The sequence below is a fragment of the Mchenga conophoros genome, linkage group LG18 (assembly GCF_057382185.1).
Source record: "Mchenga conophoros isolate Kocher_MC1m ecotype Shallow Benthic linkage group LG18, M_conophoros_male_GT1.1, whole genome shotgun sequence".
NCBI classification, from domain to species: Eukaryota; Metazoa; Chordata; class Actinopteri; order Cichliformes; family Cichlidae; genus Mchenga; species Mchenga conophoros.
This window is the reverse complement of record NC_140543.1, coordinates 30330925-30348500: the sequence shown is the minus strand read 5'-3', so window position 1 is coordinate 30348500 and position 17576 is coordinate 30330925. Positions and strand designations below refer to the sequence as shown.

The following is a 17576-nucleotide window of genomic DNA, read 5'->3' as shown; positions in this document are numbered from 1 at the left end:
AGTGTTTTTGTCAGTCAGCTGTCAAACTGTCACTGTTCTGCTTAAACTCCCATCTCTGTCAATCTGGCAAATGCTCTTTTCTTATAGAAAACTAACAAACTAATAGATGTGTTTAAAGGTCACGCCGCTGCTATCCCCTGCAAAGTCTGAAGCCACAGTTGTGTCTTTATCGTACCCTGATTCTTTGTCATCAACTCTTGTAGTTTGAAAAAAAAAAAGCATGAGTTTAAACTTATATAATCTAGAAGTCACATCGTATCCCCAGAGTAGAAAACATAGACAGAAACACAGGTTCAAGTTGGCACGATCACCATAGTTTATTAATTAACACAAATATTGTTCCGAGGTCTCCATTGTAACTGTTAAAGATGAGAGTTAGATCTTCTTGCTGATTCTCTTCAGCACTACAGAGCCGGCTTTGGAGGTCTGCAGAAAGACAGGAAATGACTTCAATTAGCTTTTGCAGTGCTTCTTTACATCTGGTTTTATGCTGTAAAATTTTTTTTTTGAAGTGTCAGACAAATGAAAAAATACCACTGTAACAGTAACTTTATACTTGTCCGCTTCTGACCAACCCTGACACCTGAAAACTGCAGACTTTAGCAAATTAAGTAATTATAAATTAAGCAATTGTGTCAGTCAGCTGAAACAGTCTTCATTTTGAATTTTTGGCTTCCTTTTAACTGGATACATTTTTGCTGTTTTTCTCAAAATGAAAGTGTGAAGTGTTGAAAATTTCTGAAAAGCAGACTATAAAATGGAAACCAAAAAGAGATAACCTGCAAAGAGAGAAGTGTCTCGTATAAATTCTCAGGATTAAAAGGTTAAATATGGGAATGAATTGGTTGTTAAAGTGCATTCAGTAGCAATACTCTGTGTTTCAGAGAGTTTTTTTCTTATTAGCTGTTCCTGGTCTCCAGCTGCAGAAGTATAACTTTGATGACTCTAATGATCCCTGCGGGGAGTTGAGTGTAATAACTGCTGTCACTGCCCAACGTTCGCACCTCTAAAAGCCTAAGTGAGTGTGTTTACCTCGATGAGTTTGCCACCACTGATCTCAGAGGTGTGGTGGTAGTTGGGGAAGGTCACACTTAGCTTGCCTCCTTCCATTTGTACTGTAGCCTGTAAACAAAATTGTGATATAACCAGTTAGGAGAGTAGCATTCATAGCTTTATGCTTCTGCTAGCTATAGCTAAAGTGAAGCTTTGGATCATTTCCTCCCAACCTTGAATTTCTTTCCTCCAATGGTCTCCATGTCGGCCTCCTTTCCGATAGTGAACTTGTTGGTGACCTTGGCATTGGCAGGATATAAGAGGGTCCAGGTGAAATCTTTGCCATCCTGGGTGACCTCTGTGATCAACTTGTAGTCACGGCCCCTCTCGATGACATCATCTGGAATGCCTATAGTGGGACGGGAAGAGGATGCAAGGTCAAAAAAGGCCAAAGATGTGCAGAAAACAATGGAGTTCAGAAGCAGAGGAAGTGGAAAATTTGAGCCTGCGTTCTCACCTAGCACCTTGCAGAAGGCGTCGTATCCCTCCTGGGTCTCGGTTTCCCATCTTCCAGCGAATGCCATTTTGGTAATGTTGAGGGTAGAGGAGTGAGATCAGAGATGCTGAGGCAAGCTGAGGAAAGAGCAAGGTACTGAGACCAAGAATATTCCCCGTTTATATACTTTAGATCTCTTGCCACCTCCTTCATTTGCATGTGATGACACAAGAGAGCAATTACAACTGAATAGGATGAGTTCAACAGGCTACGAGGGAGAGGCCAATAAAAAGCATAAACAGGTGTTCATGGAGTTCACAGGCAGGGAGTAAAACGCTGACTGCTCTCTGGGTGAGCTGCAAGCTCACCTCTAGGTCAGTGAACTCACCTGCAATGGCTTTACGGACATACCCTCCACTTTTACTGCTGCTGATTCGAAAAGTAAATAAAAAGACAATAAAGGCTCCATTTCAAGATACGATCCATCTTTTTCAGAGTACACTGTTATGTCCAAAATGGAAACTGTCTGGGGTGTAATCAGGTCATCATTTACCTATAAAAAGGCTATAATCATTGTCTGGCACCGGGAAGGCTCGAGATGATCTAATGTAATTGGAGCCATTTCACTATTTTAAAGGTGTCATTTTTACAGAGTCATCGCATTAGTATAAAGTCTGAAGACATTAAGACAGAATTTTACACACAATCAATTATAACATCTTGCATGTAAATTCAAATGCTTTATACTGTAATCCTTTCATCTAGCAGATGAGCTCCTTTACCAAATGTAAAATGTATCAGCACATTTCCTCAGTTCCTTTCTTTGTAATTCAGACCCAAACCCAGGGCTACCAAAGTACAGACAAAACACGCAATAAACACAGTTAATGATGTAGTTATTAACCTGTTCTTGTGAATAAAACCTAGTCACCAAGTATAGCATCTTGACTTAAAGGTAAGATTTGAATCATCTTGTGTTAATAAGGAAGCTGTACAGTATGGAAGCTAATTTCCATGTAGTTATCAAATACTTTTGTGTAAATAAGTGCATTTAATTTGTTTTTATTTTTTTGATGAATTATTGATAAATATGTGATGCATCTTTGCTTTTTTGGATAAGAAAAACAAAAAGAAAAACATATTTAGTCATAAAAATGTCATCTCGTTGTCAGTGTAGGATGTGACTTAATCTCATTATAGGAGATATGTTGATTTATTAGTGGAATATTACTCCATATAGATGACTGAAAGGCTTCTGACAGATGTGTGACAGCAAAACAGATGAAAGCAGTAAACCAGTGACAAAAAACACTTCCTGAATCTTTCTTAAAGAAAAAAAAGTACATAGCCACAGTGCTAACACAATTACAGTAAAGTGTTGCTTATGCTGTTGGTGGCTGAAAATTGTCCATTATGGTGACTATATGACTGAAGCACACTGGGCTTTCAGTTCTGACAAACTGAATAGGTAAAAGCTTTTGACGCTGCACTTTGATCTCACACAATGCAGCCATTTCCACAGATCGCTGATAGCGTTTTTTAAACCATGAAAAGTCAACTTGGCCTTGGAGCTCTTTATAGATACATAAAACATCATATTGGCCAACATCCTATAAAAGACACCCACTATCTCTTTCTTTTATTTCACTGTCACTCTCTGCCCTTTCTCACTCACACACACACACACACACACACACACACACACACACACACACTAATCAGTGTGCAAAAGCAGATCAAATCCAGATAAAAAAAAAAGGGAAAACACACACGTGTCGATATTTGTCATGAGAATTTAACCTGCTGAATCTTTATCATTACAAATGCATATTTATAAGTGAATAGTCATCATAAATGTATAACATCATTACACACTTTAAACACACTGAAGAGGAGGCATGATCGAGAGCTTGCTTTGACTTATAAGTGTGACATTAGAAAGAAAAAAAATATGAGTTCAGGAAACGGAGAAAGTGGCAGTTCAGTCCCTCCCTGCCCGATTGCACTAATCTGCACCCTAAGCACTGCACAATGGGACTGCACTCCATATGGTCTTTGATAGGCGTTTTACAGTTTTTGCCCGTTGCTTGAACACTACAAACCCATGCTTAGACTAAAGTAACACAACTTGAAGCTTTTGTTACCATACCTCAAACACATGTACCCCTACCTTAAACAAAAGCGCTGCTTTGCACCCTAGTTGCAATTATGCAACACACTTACTCCTTTATGCAACACACATGGTCCTGCATGCTACACTCTATTTCATACATAAGACACTTCGTTCACAAAATGAAATTTCAGGGTGCCATTTGGAAAACACATGTACCCAAAATACAAAACACATCGGGTAATTGCAACCACTCAAATACACACCTGAAGGCACTTACTTGTAAAACTGAACACCAATTAGCCAACTACAAAAAGCCCTCAGTTTAGCCAATTCAAGAACTTTGCAAGCATGGATGGAGGGAGAGCAAGAGGAGGAGGAGGAGGAGGAGGATGAGGATGATGATGATGATGATGATGATGATGATGAGGAGGAGGAGGTCGTCGTCGTGGCCATGCACAGACCCATATTTCTGATGATATAAGAGCAACTTTGGTGGACCATGTCATCAACCATGGCCTGACTATGAGGGAAGCTGGGCAGAGAGTCCACCCACATCTAAGCTGCTTCACAGTGGCATCTGTAATACGAACATTCCGACTAGAAAACAGGTCTGTCTTCACCTCTCTACCTTCTACTCCACTCAGATGGTTTCATAGCACTATTCTACAGTATATCACATTACCATATCAAGTGTACGGGGTGCTAATGCTCCTTTTGCAGCCAAAGTGGCTGATTCCTTATATTGAAGTACAGTGGATGACACAGTACATACAGTAAAGTACTGTAAGAAAAATAAGCAAAGCGATGACAATATGTGGTTGTATTTCTCTAGAATGACTCGAAGACCTTCTGGGGGAGGACGCCAACGCCTGTTCACACAACAGCAGGAACTTGCCGTTGTGGACCTAGTGAAGGCAGACAATGCCATCCGTCTCCACCAGCTACGACGGAAAATACTTGCAGACAGGCGAGTGTTCAGCAACATAAACCATGTGAGCATCACCACCATCAGACGCATCTTGGGTAAACACAGCATCACCATGAAGCAGCTCTACAGAGTCCCATTCGAGAGGAACAGTGACAGGGTCAAAGGACTTCGAGCTGAATATGTACGGGTAAGTGTAACTGTCCTTTAAATGTACAATACAGTATTGGTGAAATCCAGTAGCAGCTGAATATGTACCATATCAGTACCACATGGATCCATTCTGAGAGCTACACAGGTACCTGTGTGATGGGGTTCTGTATGTGTAGCACTGTAGTACAGTAATATGTTCCCCTTTTTTTCAGAGACTCTTGGCCATGGATGGAGTTGCACAGCCTCATGAATACATTTTCATTGATGAAGCTGGATTCGACCTGAGCAAAACAAGACGACGGGGTCGTAATGTAATTGGCCAAAGGGCAATTGTGCACGTCCCAGGGCAGCGCAGGGGAAATGTCACATTGTGTGCCGCCATAAGCCTTCGAGGGCTTCTGCACCATCATGCAAAACTAGGTCCATACAATAGCCAACACATACTCACATTTCTAGATGCTCTCCATGATATAGTTGTACAGAACAGACCAGATCAGCCCAGGTTTGTGGTGATATGGGATAATGTCAGTTTCCATCGGGCTGCTCTGGTCCAGGCCTGGTTCTCCAACCACAATCAATTTGAAGTGGTATACTTGCCCCCTTACTCACCATTTTTAAACCCTATAGAGGAATTTTTTTCGGCTTGGAGATGGCGAGTATATGACCGCCAACCACATGCCCGCATGCCTCTTCTGCAGGCAATGGAACAGGCCTGTGGCGACATTCAGGTGACAGCAATCCATGGATGGTTTCGACATGCAAGAGGATATTTTCCCCGGTGCCTAGCGGGAGAGGACACTGCTTGCGATGTTGATGAGGTCCTGTGGCCAGACCCCAACAGACGGCGGGATCCATGAGCCCACGTATGCACACTTGTCATGGTTTTTTGTGTTTACAGTATAGTGTTTTTTCTATTGCAGTATTATTGTGTTGTTGTTGTTTTTTTTTTTTTGCTTTATCTGAATTCATGGTACTGCAATGTACAATACTGAGTAGGTCTATTTGCGTTTTTGGTTGTTTGGAAATGTGTCTCCTGTAAATATGCCTTCTGAATAAACAATGAAAATCAAGGACTGCAGTGTTTTATGTAAAGAAGACTAGTGTGTTCCCCCTGATCTGTAAGTGTTTGCATATGATGCAAGTATGTGTCATTTTGTCAACAGAGTTACATTTTGACAAAGGAATGTTAGGTTTTGACAGCAGAGTTTAGGTTTTGGGAGTGGAGTTTCAATTTGGCACAGATGTGAATGGTATATTTCCCAGTGTTGTGTCATGTGTACTTGTGTGTACAGTTTTGGCACAGAGAGCGGAGTTTTGCAAAATGTGTTCAAGCAGTGGGCAAAAACTGTAATAGCCTACAATACACTTGAATTCGGGGTTTTAGTATCAGTGTGGAAGATTTTACAATATAGAATATATGGCTTGGTCATAAGCTGAACATGTACCACCATGTAACACTGTGTAAGTGCTGGTGTGGATCCAGTTCTACCCTGGTGCTTTCTGAGAACCAGCTCAAGTCTTTAAGAACCAACTATTAAGAAATATGTCTGTGTAGGTTCTCAGTCATCAAGGTCATGGTAGTCTATGGAGCTTGGAAAGAAAGCAACTGGACTTCTTTAGTAAGTTTCACCTCTCGCCGAAGAGGCTTCTTCAGTTCTAAAACCAAACGGTGAAGAGTCCCGGGGACTCTACCAATTGCTGGGACTCTCCACCATTTAGTTTTAGAACTGAAGAAGCCTCTTGGATGAGAGGTGAAACGTCTTCATGAAACTGTCGCTCTTTAGACAACTATTAAGAAACAAAGAAAATCACGATGAGTTTCTCTACTTTAGCCCCTCTAATAGCCACTAGCAAGAATGGTTCCAACTTTGGTAAAGTAGTTTTTTTGGTGGTGCACTGGTGATGGAAATGTGTGTAAATAGTTCCAGATTGAGAACCAGCAGCACGTTGGTGGAAAAGGACTAGAAATCTGTGAGAAGTTGTTAAGTTCTCTGATTTTGGATAACTGCTATCAGATCAAAGTCTCTGGATTTTCTTTGGATTTAAATTCACACACAAAAATTCAAATAAAGAAATAAACCATCACGATGTTCACATTATTATACTGAATACATTACATGGTGTAGCATTAGATATAGCCATTTATTATCTGCAGACGCCGTGCTAGACACATAAATCTTAAATATATTTTTGAGTCATCGCAGTGATTCAGTGTGGCGAGCAGTGAGAAACTGCAATGTCAGGTACTAATTTTTCCTGCCACTAAAATCTGATGTTATGCAGAACATGCCAGACAAAACAAAGATTTCAGCCGGTTTCTGCCCGTCTGTCTCGAGGTCAAACTTATTCTCAATTCACAGTGAATAGTGAGCAAAGTGCACTTGTCTCTCGAGTTTATTGTCAGTGTTGCAATTGTGTTGGTTACATTTTAATAGTTGGCTGTAATTTCAACTTTTGCCTAAACTTTTTTTTCCACTCTCCTCCCTAATTCCCCCAAGTGCGATTCCAACTAGATAATAAGTAACTAGGATTACTGGCCATTACGTTATTATGTCCAATCACATGTCGATGAAGTCATGCTTTACTTTTTCCCTCTCCTCTTGTCTTTCGATATACACAAGAAAGGGGCACATATAAAGGCGACTTAAAGGAAATGATGAATACTAAATGCAAGAAGAGAAAAAAACAAGGATATGAACAAACGAACAAGTAGTTAATGAAGAACAAGAAGGGGGAGAGGAGGAAAGGAAGAAAAGATTCTAAAGAAAGATACATATAGATAGATTCCTTTTATCTACAGCTCTAAAGAGGGGATTTGCGATGGAGGAATTAAAGGAGGGGAGGCCTTGATATGCAAATGAAGCCCCTGCTAATCAAAGCAATAAGATTAGCCTTCCAAATTGAGATGAAGAAAGGCTCCATTATCTGGGCCGAGTGTCATGTTTAATAACGCGGAACGGCATGGTAATTCACTAGTGATGCAACTGGAGCCTATGTGCGAGAGTGTGTGCGTTTATGTGTAATGCGAGTAAAGTGGCGGTCTGCAATTGTTCGATGTGAAAATAGGAAAAATAGACAAAGATGGTTATATAGATATATATGCATATATATATATATATATAGAGAGAGAGAATTAAACTTTTGAAAGACAATTCATGAACTTGTCTGCATGTCATCCAGTGTGAGATGAATAGGAAGAGTAAATGCGGCAGGCATGAGAGGAGAAAGTGTGTGAGTGCGTGCGTGTGCTTGGCTTTGATGCTAAAGTTTTGTGCTATGTTGTACAGGGAAATGAAAACTCTGTGAAAAATGCTTCTGTAGAGGAACACTGGTGTATGCTCACACATTATCAGATAACACTGAGCCACGTGGTTTGATCAGGTACACATTTACTCAAAGAAGGAGTGCAACGCTTTACCCAGAATCCCATCCCAACGTACACACTGCCAAAATAATGTCTGCTTTCTCAAACCACAGTGTGACTATAGCATAAGGTTTGCTCACTGCTGCAGCAGGAGGAATATTTGGTTATAAAATGCACATAAACAAAAATGTGAGATGTGTTTTGCAGTTACCAACCAGCAGTCTCTAACTAGTAGAGCATGTGGAAGCTTACAAGCTCTCCCAGGAGTTGGTGAAAATCAAAACAGCCCAGTTGGAGAGGGAATATTGAGTTGATAGATGTGCAAATAGGATGCTGTTTGTATGATATCACATGGTAACATGTCAATATGGTATTTACACAATAAACAAGAAGCGCTGTGAGAGTGCAAAACTCCACCAATGCAGCTCACTCTCTGGGCAGTACTTGGACTGAAACCCATTTTATTATACATGAAATAATCTTGAATATTTTTTTAAATGTGTACATGGTGTAGTACATGTGGAGCATTGATTTCATCTTTTAGTTCAATTCGTCCAAATGTTTAGTGATTATAACTCGTGTTCAGGTTATCGAGGAACATTTCACACGTGTTCAAATTGTTATTTATTTAAATGGTTATAACCTGGCACTGTACTGCACTCTACAGCCCTACAAAGTTTTATCAGAATTTATGCAAAACTTTTTGAGATGTTGTGTCGTGTCGTGCAAAAACATGACCGAAGCCAAAAATGTAATGTCATTATGGTCTTATATGTCAATAAAAGGGTGCTAATCCACATGCACCTTGCAGACATTTCTTTCTTATTTTGGGATGTAAACAATCCTGCTCAGTGTTATCATCAAACCCGGTATCACTAAGGGTGTAGAGACAGAAAATAACACAAACACATTTGCTTACGTTGGAATTTACAAAAACTGAGGGGAAAATGCAAAACAGTTGAATTGTGAATTTATGTCTGTTTTACAGTGTTTGTTTTTGTAATCAAATTTACACAAGTGATATTTATCTCTTCAGTATCAAAAATTAACAAAATGAATGGCTTCAGCCTAAACCCACACAAAGGGGATCATCTCGTCGACTGTACAGTTTTAAAAAGGCAACCCTTTAAAAATGAAAGCTGAATGGATCAGTGAAAACTTCTGTTTGGAAATGCAAAAGCATAATAGTGGGGTTCCACTAAATTAGAAGAATTTCACCTAGCTTTAAAACATAGCCTAATAACCTGCTCCAGCCGAGGCAGAGGGCTGGCCTCAGTGAGCTTGGTTCTGTTGGAGGATTCTTCCTGTTAAAGGAACTGTTTTACTTCTTTCTATCATCCAGTCAAAATCTTTACATTACAATATAAACTAAAACTGGGGTGAATCACATACTGTTCAGTGGTTTGATCACTGCATGCTAAAATCATATATATATAATAGGGGTGCAACGATATTCGTATCGATATTGAACCGTTCGATACAGTGCTTTCGGTTCGGTACGCATATGTATCGAACAATACAAAATTTGTAATTTATTTTATCAACTTTCCTTCTGACGATGCTGTCTGTGTTGAGCGCTCAGTGAATCTGCGTTCGACTACTCTGCCTAGGCTCGACAGTGCAGCCTAGGCGGAGTAGTCGAATGCAGATTCACTGAGCGCTCAACACAGACAGCATCGTCAGAAGGAAGAGCGCAGGGCAAGCTAGCGAGACAGAAGTTAAGCTCTCCTTGCAACATGGACCTCCCCCACCCTCATTCAGATCTGGCGTTTGGAATTATTTTGGTTTTCATGTGACGTATGACCCTGAAGGTAAGCGAGTCATGGACTAAAGTAAAACAGTATGTTGGATGTGCCATGCAATGCTCAATTACATGGGTGGGAACTAGTGTGTTAGCGCAGTTAGCTCGTTAACGTGTTGGCCGTCTAGCCCCACGCAGGGGTAGCTCGTTAACGTGTTGGCCGTCTAGCCCCATGCACGGGGCGATCGGCGGTAGCTCGTTAACGGAGATTTGCCGTGTTGTGGCTTTAAGGTCATTTCAACGAGATTAACCTGAAAGCACTAGCGGGAACACAACGAATATGACTGCACATTTACGCCGACATCATCCTAGTGCAAAGACAAGTGGAAGCAGAAAAAAAAAACAAGCAAACATGCTACTAACTTTAGCCGAGTCATTTAGACAGCCGTTAGCACATGATTCTCCTTATATGTTTAATATGCTGCTGAGAATATAACCCAGAAGAAGCGGATAGTATAGCTTTTATTTTGGAAAGAGACATTTCTCTGTAATGAACTCTCTTTTCCAAAGATGAGTGATTCCTCAATCAGATACAGGGCTCGCAATATCGCTAGCCCGACGTCCTGGGGCTAGTGATTTTTTCCAGTCGGGCTACCAAAATCGATCTCTGCCCTGCCCGTCGGGCTATTGTAGGAAGGAAAAATATATGTCAATGCTTTTGCATTCTTTCAGAAATGTAGCTGGGTAATTATGTCATTGGCATCGGTGAGCCACTGTCAATATGTGACATATTGAAGTCGCGTTTGAATTTGCGCTTGTTTTTTTGCTTTCACTTTGCAATCGTGCGAACTGTGTATAGAGAGCGACAGTACTGATCTGTGAGTGATGATAATTTGCGCACCAATTCCTCTGACATCGTCTTATTAATTGTTAGCTTACTATGCAAACATGACAAGTGAAATCTCCCGCAGCAAGCTTAAACATGTGAAAGGTTGATCGCGCAGAGAATCGCTGAGCTTATGTGAGTGCGCGTGTAAAAGCAGCAGAAAATATATTTTAGTTCTGCTGAGCCAAATAAGACAGGTCAGGGTGAAGAAGTGACAGCCAAAGAAAAGCTTACCACAAAACGGAGAAGTTATGACAAATCAGACTATAAGACAAAAAGAAAGTGCAGCTTTATGGTTTCATGGACAAAATAATTTCTGTGGCTGCAATATGACGAGCTAAATAACCAGGGCTGCACATAAGTGGACCGCAGGTGCGCATTCGCTGTCAAAATAAAAAACACGCACAAGGGTTAGGGTTAAATTTAAAAACTGTACTTTTGAGTTAAAATATATATTTATAATTTTAATAAATGACAAATTAAAAGGGCATGAACATTTTTTTTGTATCGAAAAAATATCGAACCGTGACACCAAAGTATCGAACCGAACCGAACCGTGAATTTTGTGTATCGTTGCAATCCTAATATATAACTATATGTAATATAGAGGGGTAAAAAGGTACAATATTTCCATTTGAAATGCATTTGTGTAGTAGTTTATATTCTAGTGTAGCACTAAATATACTTATATGTTTTCCACCTTCTACTGCTTTATATAACAGAACAGCATCTCACAAGGACACAGGGTAGATTTAGTAAGTCAATAAAGTTTTTTTATCCTCAGGAAAACAAGTGAAGCAAACAGAAGGGAGTGAGGAACAAGCAGAAACAGCTTCTCTGAAGCAAACGTGTTTGTGAGAAGCAGGACTAGCAATATCACTGGTGCGCAAGAGAGACTACCAATTGTTTATGGTAATTATACCAGTCTATCACCACTAATTTGAGCATGACCACTGATGGTTGAAAATGCTGCACATGGCACCTTTAACTCTGAAAAGCCTGAGAGGGAGAGCTGCCTCAGTAACTCAGGCAATGAGCCAATATAACCATTAAACACCAGGACAGAAATAGGCCACAGTAGCCGCCAACACTTAGCATTCTGTTGTTGTTATCTTTGCTGTTTCTCAATCCTTCCTGACAGCCTTACCATCCTTTGGGGAAGGAAACAGCAGTCACTGGTGATTATGGAGAGCCCACCACCCCCACCTCCACCCCTCACCCAGGGAGCCAAATTATGCCTGCATTAATATTTCATATTACACAAGAGAAACCACATGTGTACTCAGCCCTTTGTCTTTATGTCAAATGAAATGTGCTCGGCAATCATCAGAGGGCGAACCGACGTGGAGGGAGGAGGGGTGAGAGCAGGAGAGGAAGAGGAGGAGAAAAGGAGGAGATGAGGGAGAAGGAGGAGGACAAGAAGTGAGGCAAGTCAGGCAAGAAGCGGAGAGCCGAGGGAAAAGATGAGGCGAGACCAGGTGAGATGAGCAAAGGGATGGGGAAGGGAGGATATGTGGATGCCAACAAAGATGAGGCAGGAAGAGGAGCAAGAAGACATGAAAGTGGTGGAGAGTCTGGAGATAAGGGATTAGGAGAATAGATGAAAGTACAGGAGAGGAAGGAAAAAGTAAAGGGAAAGAGGAGAAGGGAGGAGAAGAAAGGGGGTAAGGGAAATACCTTTGTGCTTTAAATAATGCAGAGAGGTGAAGAAGTAAGCCAGGCTTTGCCAATGGACAAAGAGCCTAATTTGACATTTTGTCTCCATAGTAGAAGGAATGCCTTTGAAATACAATGTCAAGCATGCACAGAAACGAGTATTAAAAATATTAATTTGGAAGTTTACAACAGTAACTCCCCCCTCATTTGCTTCATAATAGTTTTATCCAGCAAATACCTTTCAAATGTTCAAATTTCCCAATTAGATTCTTGCAAATCTCACACAATACCACGTGATGAGGGTTGATATGGATCCAAGAAGCTAGTTTTACAATGGAAGTGTGGTTGCACGCGGGCCATTTTTCAGTACAAACCAAAAATTTCATTTTAAAATCTAATTTTGAGTAAAAACAATATTTTCATCCTAACGGTTTGATTCAGTTATTGCCATAATTACTGAAACCCTTTACACACCATTGCTGTGACAAATGCAGCAATGATGTAGCTCATTGGCTTTTGTGTCTTGCAGAATTAATGAATTATGGCTTAATGAATCATCTAACTCAAGTTTAATGCGAGAGGCCTCAGAGATGTGAACTCTTCTTTGGTTGGTGACAAACCACAGTTTGTTTTATAGTCAGTATGGTTTGTGTAAGTATGGTTTGTGTGTTGCAACTGTGTGTGACACCTGTTTCCACCTCCCCTTTTTTGAATGTGGATAGATGTGATTAAAGAATCATATCACAAGTTTGGAAGAGTAATTGGACTGGTGATTGATTCAAGGCTTTCTTCTAAAATGTCTTGCACTTCATAGTTTTCAGTGTCATATGTACTAAATTTAACTTGTTTGACCTCCAACATTTACTGAAAAAGTACAAAGAAAAAAATAAAATATGAAATGCTTCAAATACCTAATATCAAACCTCAGGCGTAAATGTAAATGTAATTTGTGCTTAAGGTGGTACACACCCTAACCTTGGCTATTGTGTTGCCCATCTTAAAATAATCAACTATGAATGAAACAGAGTAAACAGTGAAGGTGCTCAAATCAGTTTGAATTTGCAATCAAACTGCAGAGCTGAATCCCTTATCCATGATTAATATGAGTTCACATCACCTGTCATTCATTTCACCATTATGCCTTCTGTTTGTTCTCTCCAGTTTTGAAAATGGGAAACAGCATGTAACGAGTAGACACACACACACTCAGGCATAATATTATAAACACCAGCTAATATTGTGTTGGTCCCCTTTTTGCTGCCATAACAGCCCTGACCCATCCAGGCATGGACTCCACTAGATTCCTGAAGCTGTGCTGTGTATCTGCACCAAGATGTTAGCAACAGATCCTTTAAATCCTGTAAGTTGTGAGGCGGGGCCTCCGTGAATCAGACTTGTTTGTCTGGAAATCCCACGGATGCTTGATTGAACTGAGATTTGTGTGAATCTGGAGGCCAAGTCAACACCTCCTCAAACCCTTCCTGAAACATTTTTGCTTTGTGGCAGGGCTGGAAGAGACCACAGACATCAGGGAATACCATTTCCATGAAAGGATCTATATGATACTCAAATGCTTTGGTAGGTGGTACATGTCGATGCAACATCCACATGAATGGCAGGACTCAAAGTTTTGCATTCGGTTTGCATTCTTCCTATAGTGCATCAGGATGCACACACCTGGCCATCCATGCAATCCAAAAGAAAACATGATTCTGACCAGGCCACCATCTTCCTTTTCCCTGTGGTTTAGTTCTGATGCTCACTTGCCCGTTGTTGGCGCTTTCTGCAGTGGACAGAGGTTCAGCATGGGCACCCTAGCTGGTCTGCAGCTATTCAGCCCCATACACAACAAAGTGTGATGCACTGTGTGTTTTGAGACTTTTTTTTTATCAGAACCAGCATTCATTTATTCCACAACTTAAGCTTCAATATCTCATCTGTTGGATCGGACCACTCAGAGCAGTCTTCACTCCCCATGTGCATCAGTGATCCTCGGCCATCCATGACCTTGTCTCTGGTTCACCACTGTTCCTTCCTTGCACTGCTTTTGATAAATCCTGATCACTGCAGACCTGGTGCACCCCACAAGAGCTGCATTTTGGAGATGTTTTGACCCAGCCGCCTAGTTGTGTGTATATGTGTGTGTATTGCCTCATCTTAAATGTTAAAGGACTTGTATATGCATTGATTTTATAGACCAGAACTATAATACATGTATATAAAAGTCAAGATGCCCCATCCACTTGCTGTTCAAACCTTTTGTTTTTGAGGGGCAGCCAATGTGAAAGACAAAAATATGGATGGACATTAAAGCAGCTCATGTTCAACTGTGGATGAAATGAGCAGTTTCAATAAGGCCCAGTATACAAAGGAGGGTTCTTTTTGGCAGTTAGGCTTAGATAACCTGCCCAAAAGTAATGGACACACAACACAAGAGTTTACCTCCCTAAACATATAAAAAAACAGGAGAAAGTGGTTACAGAAGGAAGCGGCAACTCATCTCTACTTACTCATTCTAAATACAGATCAAAATTCAGCTAATACAAGCACTTATGTGGCTGTTTGGTTGAAAGGGAAGCAAATGATCCTCAGCAGGTATATAAGGAGCCATCTTGGCTCCTTATATAGGCTGTAGTCCTTGAGCTGGAGCCAGTCATGTGTACGCTGTAGTCTTTCCATCCAGGCGGCCACCTGCACAGTGCAATTAGCATGCTTTCTCCCCACAATACAGACGTCTTCATGGCAGGAAACACATAATGAAACAAACACGACTGTAGTCGTAACGCCACAAGTGGGGTTTCTCTTGTTGTTAAAAAAGATGTGTACACACACACAAGCTGTCCATCCAGCGCCTTTTAAAAGACAGGGTTTATTCTAGAGGTTCAAAATTTGGAGGAAAAACAGCTTCTTTTCTCAAAAATCTACTTTTTAAGATTTTCACGGTTGCTCATTACATGCACACTCTTAACACAGGGCTATTAGCTGGTTGGTTGGCTGATTAAGGCTACCTTGCTTGTAGCTGAGTGTGTTCCCATCAAGCTGAGATTGCTACAGCCTCTTGTTAACCCTCGTTGTATGAAACTACCCAGTGGCCCACCTTCAAGCACACTTACCAGCCTCCTCTTCCCAAACCACTCTTGCTACCAACAATTATGTCAGCATGTGTGTGCGTGCACAACAGTGTATTTGTGTGTCTGTGACTGTGTGTGTCTTAGTCCCTCTCACTAGCTAGGAAGTTAGCAGCAGCCACTCTGAGAGCGCTTCAATATCCTCTCACTGTAACCTGATTATTAATAACAGTCTGCCTCTAGCTGACCACGGCCCAAACACTGTCTGGCACAGTTACCAAGGAGACAAAGTCATTCACAAACAAGATTCAGCAAAAACACATTTGAGTGCATTCACGGCAATGCGGTTTCACAGTCCTCCTGTCTATTCGCGTCTTTCTGAACGGTGGCGGTTAAAGTATTTTAATTAAGAGCCATGCCGATCAAAAGTTATGCAATCAGGCCATATATAAGTGAAAAGTGTTAACGACCAGTTGACACCTCTTATTTTAGTTTGGCATAATCTCAGAAGTGCCATAACTCCTGAAACACTCAAGATGAAACCCATCATCTGCTCGCAAAACTGCAAGTTGATCAAAGCGACTGCATGCCAGAAAGTCAGTCATGCCTGAGCTGTACAGCACTCAGCAGTAATCAACCTGGAGCTATGCCTGCAGCGAGGCCAGGGGACATCAGTCTTTAAATGGGCTGCTGGCAATCAGCTGAGTGTGTGCATGTGTGTGTGTGTGTGTGTGTGTGTGTGTGTGTGTGTGTGTGTGTGCTTGTAACACACTTATGGTGAGATGGAGAGCAGATTAAGTGCTTGCTAGCAGCAAAATATGGCTTATAATGTTACACAAGTGTGTTGTTATTTTAGTACTGGTCATACAGTGACACTCATATTCACGTGCATATGCACATCAATAACATGCTTATAGTCTGTCACACCGTAGTAGACAAAATGTGCAATGAAAATTAAATCAAACATATAACACCAAGAAGTTAGCATACCTGTGTGCAAACAGAGTTTGATCTCCAGCCTGCAACTTCATACCGCAAATATGATGCGTGTAAAATTAGGGAGCGGCGAGTAAACGTCCCTTTGGACCCTGCTAGTGGACGTTGTGGTGGTGGAGGGGCTGGAATAGCAGACAGCAATGCTGGGTAGCAGAAGTACTGGCATGTCAGAGGAAGAGATTTTGCAGCTTAAAGAAAATGCCAAATTGGGAGAGTGAGACATGTTAGTGTGCATGATGTAATGCATCTCAAATTGTCTGCCTGAACTAGCTCGCAGGCTACTCCGTCCTTTCTAAGTCACAGAACAGAGCATTTGCTACTGTCTGAAATAAGAATAAAGAATCTACAGTAAAGTCTGCCAAATACAATACACAGGCTCCACAGTAACATTTCAATGCAGCAAAAGCAGCCTATTCATAGTGAGATCCAAATATGCTTTTTCTCCCAATACTTAATATGTGCAAATTTAATGATAGAATCGATCTTTGTCAGAATGGAAGAGAAACTGTGCAAATTCTTCAAAAACCTTTTATATCTGCTCTCTTTAAATTACACTGAAGGTGTTGTATGGGATTCAAATCAGCGATATACTTGGCCAGGTCATAGTTTCACTTTTTTCTTCTGTAGCTTTGGCTATGGCTCATTGTAATGTCTCACTATTCCCCTTCTTCCAGGCATCTGCTACTGGGAGTCGTCTCATCACCCAGTATTCGGTATATCCACAGGCAACAGTTATGAATGTCATTTGCCCAGAAGTTTCTGCTCTCAAGCCTCATTACACACCAGTTTCCCATTTTCATTGGTACTGTGCTCTTGACTATTCCCTTTCACTATGGACTTGTTCAGGTTCATGCTGAACATGCTGAGCTCCCTCTGACCTGGGCCCACTTCCATGAGTAAGTGATTGTATGAGACATAAGTCATATATGAAACAAAAACATTAACCACTGGAAGAAATGGGGATTTCTCTTTCCCTGATTTCTCATTTGGGTCATAAGACCCAAGAATGTGCTCCTGATATTCACCAGGCTTCTCTTCATGTTATTTTGCAAAGTTTAACCTTCAGGTTTTGTGGAGCAACCACAGGTTTTTTTTTCTTGGACATCGTCCAAATCATTGATATATTGCAATGTCCTTCAGACAATCTGAGCTCTCAGACAAACTCTGATTTCCAATGATAACCCC

General features: G+C 41.0%; 1 protein-coding gene across 1 annotated transcript; it reads right to left on the bottom strand.

The window, feature by feature from the left end:
• Positions 1-292: 292 nt before the first annotated feature.
• On the bottom strand, positions 293-16511 carry LOC146554174 (gastrotropin-like). The gene is made up of 5 exons (XM_085253333.1): positions 16386-16511; positions 1511-1626; positions 1227-1402; positions 1033-1122; positions 293-426 (listed from the first exon to the last, which is right to left on the bottom strand). Exons 2-5 carry the CDS (start codon positions 1575-1577, stop codon positions 376-378), a joined length of 384 nt encoding a protein of 127 aa, XP_085109459.1. The 5' UTR covers positions 1578-1626; positions 16386-16511; the 3' UTR covers positions 293-375.
• Between the last annotated feature and the right edge of the window lie 1065 nt (positions 16512-17576).

What these genes read in the sequence shown, in the direction of transcription:
- LOC146554174 (XM_085253333.1), bottom strand. Translation starts at nt 1,577, where the DNA reads ATGGCATTCGCTGGAAGATGGGAAACCGAGACCCAGGAGGGATACGAC. An exon ending in TTGGAGGAAAGAAATTCAAG is followed by an intron (nt 1,123 to 1,226) that starts GTTGGGAGGAAA and finishes TTTTGTTTACAG; the next exon opens with GCTACAGTACAAATGGAAGG. An exon ending in GTGGTGGCAAACTCATCGAG is followed by an intron (nt 427 to 1,032) that starts GTAAACACACTC and finishes GTCTTTCTGCAG; the next exon opens with ACCTCCAAAGCCGGCTCTGT.